At 34.4% G+C, this 11,429-nt stretch overlaps 1 protein-coding gene across 1 annotated transcript in view; it reads right to left on the bottom strand.

Moving 5' to 3' along the window:
- Nucleotides 1-11,429, bottom strand: part of LOC136031003 (RNA polymerase II elongation factor ELL-like) — a 99,319-nt gene that overhangs the window by 2,463 nt on the left and 85,427 nt on the right. Inside the window, exons 8-9 of the mRNA XM_065710165.1 lie at nucleotides 10,893-11,097; nucleotides 94-265 (exon numbers count right to left, since the gene is read on the bottom strand). Of these exons, the coding sequence (XP_065566237.1) occupies nucleotides 94-265; nucleotides 10,893-11,097 (377 nt within the window). The remainder of the gene's footprint in view (nucleotides 1-93; nucleotides 266-10,892; nucleotides 11,098-11,429) is intronic.

The following is an 11,429-nucleotide window of genomic DNA, read 5'->3' as shown; positions in this document are numbered from 1 at the left end:
GAGGGGAGGATGGGAGAAGGTGGGGAAAAGGAGGCAGAGGTAGACAGACAGAACAAAGGAGAGAGAAGAGGGTGGACAGAGAGTTGGTTTTACCTCCCAGGAAGAAGTCCCTGTCTCATGAGTACGCAAACTTTCTTCCAGCTCAGTAAATCGCTGCGACACTTTGTCAACAATGTCATGTAGTTCCATATATTCTGAATATTGACGCTTAAAATCGGCACGATAACGACTCCACTGCTCACTGTTGACAATCGGTTTGTATCGCCTACAAAAACAAGAAAAGTGTGTAGAAGCAATTCTTGCCCAAAAACATAATAATGAAAAAAAAAAACATTGTGAAAACATTAAAAAAAAGGCTTGGTTCATTTTAACGCTGAACCTTCCGCGCATGACTATGAAACTCGGCAAAGTCAATTTCTCTTTTAGCGAATATTAGATATAGCAGAAGCAAATGTATCTAGGCGACTTTGAGAACGATTTTGCCAGTGCTGGCAACAGTGGTATCAAATACGTACCTGGGCTGTAAAATTAACTCAAATATCCGTTAAAGACCACTTAAAATCTTTGGTTTTAAGACAACAACTCAAAAGGATTGGCAAGCTAAAAAACAAACTATAGCCGTCAAAGTCCAAGCTTTACTCGGTTTTTCTGACAACAAGCTGATCGGACCTGATCGAGTGATCGAACAATAGGCTTGGACTTCCCTCTGAACTTTTATGCATTTGCTTTATTTGATGACACGATCATCCAGACTATTACTAATATAATTATTATTTGTTTACTTCACTATATAATAGTATGACACATGCTGTCTTCCTGGTGCAATTATACATGTATTACGTTAAGACACTTTTTCAGAATAGTAGGCCAAATTAAGCCAAAGGTTAATGTGACCTGGGCAACACTGTCACGCTTATTGATAATAAAAAAATCGTATGATAACAGCGCCATTAAGATATTGCCAAAACTAAAGATTCAAATGCAAAAATACTTGACAATGATCAAAGTAAATGGTCAAAAATGATGAAACAACGTTTATATGAAAACTAAACGTACGATATGTATTCGTACGATACGTACGATGTGTTCGTACGATACGTATGATAATATTTGAGATTCAAAAATATTCGATAATCATCAAAAATCAATGGCCAAAAAATACAGTTCTTGATTTTCGCAGATAAAAAGCACAGGCGTTTGCTATATGCGATCCATTGATCCGGAAAAAGAGAGACGATAAAAACGAAGATGAAACAGCTGCAGGAAAAGATAAGATTAATTTCGAAATTCAAACTTTAACTAAAAAAAAATAAATAAAATTATCTAACTTGCAAACCGTCAACACATGTAACTACTTAAACGTTACAACCAATAGGCCTTGCATCTGCCAAACAAGATTTAAATTTATACTGGCGCGGTGGCAGACTTGGTACGTCAGATTTTTTTCGGGGGGGGGGGGACAAAATACAAACATTATTTGATAATTTGAAAAAGAAATGTCCCGACAGTCAGAAAAGCCCAAGATTTGGAGAGGCGAGCAAGTCGCAAGGCACCCACCCCTTACTTACGTCCCTGGTGGTACCTACGAGCCACCGAAAGCTTATAAATTTTGCAAACAAAAGAGCCCTTTGTGGACCTCACTCGGCAGCTCAATCGGACCGCTCAAGACGACATTAACATCCATTGATTAGCACTCAAATCCCAAAAATAGAACTCCGATGATAAATAAAGGATTACAATTTTGAGATCATTCAAAGTAAAGTTTTTCAAATTTTCGTTTTATATGACAAATTTCACATTTGAACAGCCTTTATGCAGCCCGACGGTTTTCAGATTATTTTTGCAAAATTTTGTCTCTAGCTTGAAAAAGTTAGCTGTTCGTTCAATTTAAATGCTAACAACTCTCGTCCACGGGACAGATATCACAAAATGTTTTTCAAAGTAACTTTCAGGACGAGATTTAGTTTAAAAGGAAGGGTTCCCCCCTATTATCTTGCTTTTAAGTTCCTCTTTTGAAAATAATTATCTTTCATAATGCTACAATTTATTAGCAAGAAAAGGATTCTAATGAATTAAACTAAGACTCTGCTTATTTTGTGGTGATAAATAGTATACTGATAGGTCCAGACAGCCAAATATTTTATGGATGGTGTCACCGAAAGAGATTCTTGCCCGAATTTGGTCGATCTATGGTCAATTAAACATTTTATCAATTAAATATTTAACAAAAACAGCAAAACATAATAAAGGATATTCCTTGCATAAACAATAACAAGAAATAGTAAAAATAATACAAATAATAATACTAATAAAATGCGAATCATGTTTTTCTTTATATTTTTTTATGTAACTTCACAGAACGTGACGATAATCTCGTGGTTAAGTTGACCACTACATTACCTTCCACCGGCATTGGTATTAATTTGACAGTCACAACAATCCCATCGGAACAACCTTAAATGCGTCTATCCGGATTCAGATGTTTTCACCTTAGCATGGGCGAAAACAAAAAAGGGTATGCGCTATTATTCCTCTTACGCAATCAGAATAGCTTTTATATCTAGTGTACATCTTGGGGCACCAATTCTTTGCCGTTCTACGCGAGTTGTTGGCGATCTGAAATTGCAATCATATGTGCTTTGGAACTGAGGTTCGAGTCCTGGTATCACCGATTTTTTGCTTTCGGACCGGGGCCAGAGGTGTGAATATGAAAGCTCAGCTAGAATTTGCCAGCTCCAAATAGATTCCTGAAGAGATCCGGAGAAGGTAAGAAGGAAGTATGTCCGTAATGAAATCCTGATTACTACCACCGGTTCAGACTATGGAGTCTGGTGCCACATCCTTTACATTTCCTTTTTTGATTGTTAAGCCACACATGGTACACTTCTGCAATACCGCACCTCACATGGCATACTTTGGCCACTTCCATGTCTTCCGCTTGGTGTGCACAATCTTTGAAAGAGTACAATCCCTTAGTGTGATTAATATATGTGTTTGATTACCGTTTGATCATTAACTAAAAAAATAAAAAATAAAAAATAAAAAAAAAATCACCACAAGCCTCTTCTTCCTTATCACAAAAAAAATAACAACAGCCAAAACAATTTTATTGTAACGTCCTAAATAATCGACCGCCGGGCAAGACCGTATCCAGGGGGTGGATGGGTTCAGGGAATTTGAACCCCCCAAAATGTTGTCCGACTCGTAAAAACGTAACAAAAATGAATATAAAGAAATTTTTGATGCGTTTTTTCAAAGTTTTTTGTACCCCCCCCCCCCAGAAAAATTTCCTGGATACGGTCCTACCATCAGGATACATCTTATGATTACATACACGGCGATACAGTTTTTTTTTAGTTTTCTTTCATTCCTTTCTACATCTAGATCTTGTAAAAATAGCTCGAACATCATCATTTACAATAGCAGTAGTTTGACAAATTGATGCCACCCTCGCAGTAAGACCCCCACCCTTGCTTGACACAATAATTACCAAAAACATTCCATGACTTGCAAGAGTATTTCTCCAACTATGAAGCTGTGAACAGGAGCTTAAACCTTTGTATGTAATATAACGCATGTAACAAGGTTAAAGAAAGGAGGAGGGGTGGAGGGTTTGGGGGACCATGGTCCCTTGAATGCTTCCTTTGTTTTTTTGTAACTTTTCTGGGAGTTTTGTGCACTTCTGTGCCAACGAATATTTAAACATTCTCTGAACAAACCACTGATCGAAGCAACGAACGAAATACCGTAGATCGGGGTAACTTTGAACTGAAAATCATGAAAAATTGAGGTTATTTTGTCCTATTTTTCTTTAAACTAGCATTTACTCAAAACTATTTTTGACATCAAGGGAATATGTCACTCTGCATCGAATGGCAACTGTCCCAGCCTGCTGGTCTTCATGTTGTGAGAGCTACATCAATCCTAAAACAACTTTTACCTCATGGGGTGTTTAACTTTAAAAACACCAAAAACTTTGACGGGTAACATTGAACAAGGGTTTGAAGAGTTTGAAGTCGTATGGCATCAAACTTAAAGTCAAAAACTCGTTTATTGAGAGAGACACAATATTACATCTAAAATAAAAAGGCGAAGAAAAGGTCAAATTAGTGAAGCATAGGATGACCAAAGTCACGACCAAATAATTTTTTTTGCTGTAAGTAATTCGAGAGGCGGGAATACCTCCCTCAACCGGTAGGGAGGGATGGATGCTGAGTCTTCCACCCTCGGAAAAAAAAGAAGGATCTGTGCTTGTTTTTCGCAAGCACATCACATTCAGCAAGCCGTTAGAAGAAAGAGCATCTACCTCCAACGACTACAAAATACTTGCAATGAATTTTGTAATGGACCAACGTCCATCCACGGTTTTTGGTGAATAATTTGAATCCCGTTTTGGCTGCTGTCTTGCTTGACACAGTAGAAGGGCCAGCGCCCATTGACTCATCAACTTTCATTTCAGACTCGCTCTCCCATCCGAATGCGTCAGTCACGTCAGACTCACAACTTGAATAATCTGCATCCCTGATACTTCTCCCCGGTGTGATACTAAGACGTTGGCACGTGATATACCTTATGGATTTGTCAAATCTGCGGGCTCGCAGGATATACAGTGAAACTTTCCTGACGTTGTCCTCAACCTCTCGTAGAGCTTGCTGGGCGGGAAACAGGTGGTCTTAGATAACTCGGGAACATGATAAGCATTTGGAAAAGATATCCTTTAGATTTTCCTTTGTATTCGGTGCTAGATTCTCCAGGAGTAGCTTCATAAGCCTGTGAAATTTGTCTTTTCTTATTGCAGTGTCTTTTGGGTTAGTCACTGCCTTAGATGCAGCCTACATCCTTTAGAGCCAAGAACTAAACATGCCTTTAGCTTTATAGCACACAAATGGTGGAAGCAGTTCACCTTCTGCATTTCCACATATCATCAGGAATATTTCTCCCTTTGTTTAATTCATTATTCTGGAGGGGTATTTGGGACCTTTTTTCACAATGCATTTCTTTTTTCCGGGTTAATCTGTTAAGCTAGTCTCATCGTAATTATAAATATTCGATAAGGGTACATCCTGAATAGTCACTTCTAAATTATCATAACAGTCATTCAACATTTCAGATGAAACAGAAGCTCTTTTTTTGAAGCAGTTTGCTAGGGTTCTCAATCAAAGCTTTGAACGATGTCAATCTAAAAAAGAATTGATGAAGTCTTGTCCAGGTATATTGTTCCTTAAGCAATCTATCATTTTTCCAATCGATGCAAGATAACTTTTGACTAGGAGTTTCAGCTCGGAGCGATCAACAGGAAACTCCTCTCTCAATCCCTCCCTCCCTCTCGCAATCAACAGGAAATCTCGGCACATGTAATCAGAGGAGAGATGATGACTTCTTCCTGAAGCCCGGTCAATACAATACAGTCTTCTCACCTTTTTCTTGAGGTCTTTGTTCATTCCGTGAGAAAGAGTACCAAAGGAATCCCGTATTTCTCTGAAGCCTTTCTCATTGTTATATCTTCTTTCTTTATGTTCTGGGTATTTGTAAACATTGTTCATTAAGATTCAATTTAAGACGAATAAAAAACACACATAAAAAAATTCCACAAGAATTTCCAATCAAATGATTCCCTTTCATAGTTTTCAGGACCATCGCTTCTCTACAAAGTGACTGAGAAAAAACGAAGAAAAATAATACACTGGAGGCTTGTGGCCTTTACTACAGACACCGGTAGGGCGTTACTGCTGATGGGCTTAGTCGAAAGGATTAAATAGTTTGTCCATGATTCCTGTTTCCATTTTTATTTACCATGTCTGAAAATAATATTTAAAAAGCCATCATATTTTAGGTTTATCCAATTAAATTACAAAGGACCCAAATTAAATTGCCTTAAATTAATTTTTCTGAGAAGAAATGGTATTTTTCTTTTTTACTTTTGGTATTTTCCCTTATAAGTAACTTTATAACCCTTTGTCTCTCCTACTGATTGTCAAATAACTTCCCCCAAAAAAGAAATAAAAGTAGGTCTGAAGGAAATAGGAAATGGTCAAAAATGTCAATAATAGTTGAAGAGATGCACTTAATTTGCACCTTCCTGGGATCAATAAATTAAAAACGTTTTTCTAAAGGTCTAACCAATATAGTGAACTTCAGTTCAATGCAAAATCAAACAATTGGCCAGTGCAGAACATTGAAATCAATATTATAGACAGATAAGGGTAACTGAACATATGTTCAAAGTTACCCTGGAAAACAAAATATTTGCGGGTAACATTGAGCACTGCTGCCATCTTGAATCTATTAAATAAGGAAGTGATTTAACCTAAAAACCTAACCATTAGGCTTCTCAGATATAAGAAAATGTCAGATTGAAAGACATACTTTAGTCTGTTAAAAAGGGTAACTTACTTTTTGACAATTTTGGACAGCCCAAACTGTGAATAAAAAGCTGAGATTTCGTCTGAATCTGACTGCGAGAATTACTAACTGATTAAGATGCCATCTATTAATGACTTAGTAACAAGTACGATTGAGTAAGTCTACTATTGTCCGAAAGAGATCGCTGAAGGTTTGTTACTGGTTTTGTTCAAAGTTACCCTGTTCTACGGTAGTCTTTAGTTCATGAAGGAAGGCTAACATTTTCAAATCAAGAATATGCACGTGCCCAAGATCATTTTTCCGTGCATCAAAAGCGAAATAATACGAACTATAATAACATTAAATACAAATTTACCAAGTAAATTACAAAAATTTACTAAATGCGAAATTATAAAAGAAATTCTAAAAATTTTGAGATTTCGAGAGGTACGGCACTGAAGAGCCTCACCCCCTGTACAGAGGTCTGATTGAGATGCTCAATACTCCATTAAGACGGTCGTCAAAGGGTGTGCCTGCCATACGTGAGTACAAAGTTTATTTTTTTCCATCTACCAAGCCGTAAAAAACAAATTTTACTTAAAAAAAGCCTCCATTTTTGGCCAAAATAGGTTTGAATATTCATAGATCTGCTCCTCATCAGTGACCCTCCTCAACCCCTCCCCCCAACCCCATATACCGTCTTCCTAAACGTAAAATGTCATAACAGACGATTAATTTTTTTTTCTATCAAATAGGGACAAAAATTATAATATTCTAATTCATTGAAGAAATACGAGTTACAAGGTAGATTTTTTGAAAGTTTAGGACTTTTAAAAAGGTAGCAATTTAATTATAGTCACGTTCAGATGCCATCAGCACGCACTTGTAGTGTCAGCCGAATAACCTGAATGACCCCAAACCTTTCAAGAAACGGAGTTCGAATAAAGGTCGGATAAAGATGTAAAAAAAATAGGATCCCCTTCAATAGAAATGTGTAAACGGGAGCACCCACCCCCTTCCCAAATGGTTTATGCAGAAACTGAGTAAATATGAGGATATTACTTGTGCATATTCTAAATTGCGGCCTTCAGGTACCCTTACGTGACTTTTTTTGGAAAGAGAGGGGGCAAATGGATCTTCAGCAAAGGGGAAAGTGCTTTCTCCAGAAAATAAAATAGTAATAGTAATAACAATACTGATTTATTTGCCCACCATCTACAAAAGATTATAAAGGAGCAGGAAAACAAAAAATAAATACTGTAAAACAGTATTAAAAATATATTGAAATACATAAAACATACCGATTTAAGTATATTAAAGCGATAGTAATGCCTGACTATGTCTTAAAACCTTCATAATACATGTAAAATTATAATTATTAATTACAATTATATTAACTATACTAGCCATATTAATTTAATTGAAATATATTAAAATGATAGTATACATGTGACTGTGTCTCAAGTCCTTGATAAATCCGGAAAAATAATCTTCTTAAAAGCAGTCATGAGTAGCCGAGCATTAACCAGAAAAACGAGTTTAATTTTACAAGGCAGAAATAGGATCTATTTAAACGTTCTTTTTCTTGATCAAGATAAAGGTTTTTTCGATAATGAAGTTTTTTAAAAAGAATGAAAAAATTCATTCTTTGTTGTTTCCTTTTGTTGTTTCCTTTTATAAGAAACAGTGTTGTTTCCTTTTATAAGTCCATCACGATTCTGTTTTATAAAATACTTAACCTTCGTCAATGAAATTTGAAACAATTGCGCTTCAACTATTGCGCTTAAAATATGAAAATAAACATACTTCGTTAGTAACAATTGAAAACTAAATTTTAAGTTTTTTTTTTTGTGAACAGGGTATAAATGATAGGAGATATGAACAATTAATCTAAAATCGCAATTCAATTTTCATTTGGAGGGCCAACAAGAGCCTAAAATTGACTCTGGGAGAGGGGAGGGAGACTATATAAACATTCTTTTTCAAACGGCTTAAAAATTTCAATTTGGATGGATTTATAAAAGAAAACAACTTTTGGTGAGGAGTAGTGTCCCACACCCCCACACCCTCAAAAGACATACCAAATAGCGATTCCCACCCCCTCCAAAGACATACCAAATAGTGAGCCTTAGATTCACCCACCCCCCCCCCCAAAAAAAAAAAAAAACTTAGTTTAGAAAATATTCAGATATCATGAAAAATTCCAAGAAATAAAAAAAAAAACATCTTAAAAGAAAGAAAAAAGTCACCAGCATAAGAATAGTCAATCAGGGTTGGCGAAAAAATCATTCTAAATTTTAAAGAAAACAAAAATCCGATATATATATTTATATATATATATATATATATATATATATATATATATATATATATATATATATATATATATATATATATATATATATATATATATATATATATATATATATATATATATATAAATATATATATAAACGCAATCACAGCAGGAAAAGTTCCAATTATCATCACCAGAATTTGCAGACAGAGTTTAAAATAGACATAGTTAGGTGAAACTGACCTATTAAACTATTTTGACATTAGAAAAAAACTCATGGCAAAATAATGGGACAAAAAGAAAGAAAATGTCGATTAGCAACAAATAATTTTTATCTTTAAACAGAAAACACTGAACTTTACCTGAACAGGACTTTAACCAAAGCTCTTGGATAACATCGGCTATAAGGCACATTTCAATTATTAATGAGAACATTCGTTATTAATGAAAAAAAAAGAAAGTTATTTTCTGGATTTCATGGCAACAAAGTATACAGCAATATATATATATATATATATATATATATATATATATATATATATATATATATATATATATATATATATATATATATATATATATATATATATATATATATATATATATATATATATATATATATATAAGTATATATAAATATATATATATATATATATATATATATATATATGTATATATAAATATACATATATATATATATAAATATACATATACACACACACATATATATATATATATATATATATATATATATATATATATATATATATATATATATATATATATATATATATATATATATATATATATATATATATATATATATATATATATATATATATATATATATATATAAATATATATAAATATACATATATATGTATATATATATATATATATATATATATATATATATATATATATATATATATATATATATATATTGCGTTCAATTTGGTAACCGTCTAATATGTACAATATATCTCTTGTTTGCTGACTCGAAGGATTTCCGATGCTTTGAAGCTAAAATTTCTACCCCTCCCCGAACTTTCGTGAATTGGCGCCGCTGCTAGTGACCCAAATGAAAAATGTTCCAGCGGAAATTTCTAAGGAATAAATGAGCTAGAACTCAAACCACACTTTAGAAAACAACTATCACCATTCGATTGAGAATCCACTTTCGGAAATCATGTACATTATCACGTACACAGGTCGTATCAAGGATTTTTGTTTGGGAGGAAGGGGGTTAAAAAACAAAAACTTTATAAAGCATATAATAAATTTGTTTATATGCATTTTTGATATGTTTTTACGAGTCAGACAAACATTTCCGGAAGGTGCGGGGGAGTCCAACTCCCGAACCCCAACCCCTCTGGATACGGCCTTGACACCAGGTGGCGCTTGCCAAGTATGGTGGAAACTATTCCGGTTGTGACGGAAACTCTTAAAGGGGTGATGGAAACTGCCCAATTTTGGTGGCTCGTCATCGACAGTTGTAGTTTTCCACTATGACCCATAATGCCTTTAGAAGATCTTTAAATATTTCCTAATTACATAATTTTCATATTGAACTAATATTATTATACATAAATATAAGGAAAATCAAAATTATTTTTATTTCAAAAGAGTTTTACACTGAATATTCAAACCAACCAAAAAATACAGTCCGTATTATAAGGATTTGAAATGTTTTTATCTGATATTCAATAAATGATGTGACTGATTGAAAAAAAAAAAATATTTCAATTGATCCACAAGGACAAACAGATAAAACAGGAAAAATAATTTAATACTAAACAAACACAAGCTACTGCCAACAAAACATAGGATATTTTAGCAGATAAATAACCCAGAAGCTCCAAATAAGAAAATAATTACATATGATTTTGGATTAACCACGGGTATTTTTAAACCTTTTACCTATCCATCAGAAGAAGCTTTTATCAGAACTTTCAGCAAAAATGAATGGATAACATAATTACACGTATCATGATACTACAGCTAATACAGGGCGCATATTCATGAAAAGGCAGGGGGAGGGGTAAAGATTTAAAAAACGAAATAAATACACAAAAGATGATATTCTAAATTATCAGGAGTGGAGGGTATTTTTTTCAATAAAAATAGCAAAAAACCTTTTCTTAAAAGTATAGGGTGGCAAAAAATCTAGGGAGCGATCCATCCCTCCCTCAGGGAAGCAAGAAACATAGGTAAACGAAATATAACCTTAAGAAACATAAAAAAATAAACTTACGCCAGATATTCACTAAAATCCGTTGAGTCAGAATCAAGAGGGGGAGAGTTTTGACCGGCTCGAGGAACTTCGTGTATACTGTCCGGACTTGAGCTTGGGGTAGGTGTTCCTCGTTCACCAGTGGAAGACGTCACTTTGGCATTTATATTTGGGGTTCTCCGTCTTATATCCGACTCGGGGAAACCTTTCTTGTTCAGAGATGGCTCTGCAAGAGGAATACTCTATTATAATATCGTTTCTCGGCTAGGGGGTCCTGACCTAGAAAGGTTGGGGGTCAAAGTCGCATAGAAAAGTCATTTTGCCCCTCTCTCTAATTGTTGCATTACTCCCAGAAGTTAAAACCTTCATGCTAAGAGAGATTCAGTTTGAAGTCAATGTAACAGAAAGCACTGAAGAATTGTTTTCGACTGATAATGCTCGTAAAACATCAAAACCATACGAATCAGTCAGCCAAAATCAAAACACGGTATATAACTACTTTCCAGTCAGGCATACATTCGGGAGGGGAAGTGGGTCGAGGCTCAGAGCCTTTCGTTA

The sequence above is a fragment of the Artemia franciscana genome, chromosome 9, assembly GCF_032884065.1.
Source record: "Artemia franciscana chromosome 9, ASM3288406v1, whole genome shotgun sequence".
NCBI classification, from domain to species: domain Eukaryota; kingdom Metazoa; phylum Arthropoda; class Branchiopoda; order Anostraca; family Artemiidae; genus Artemia; species Artemia franciscana.
Note: the sequence above shows the minus strand (reverse complement) of the source record. Positions and strands in the feature narration are given on the sequence as shown.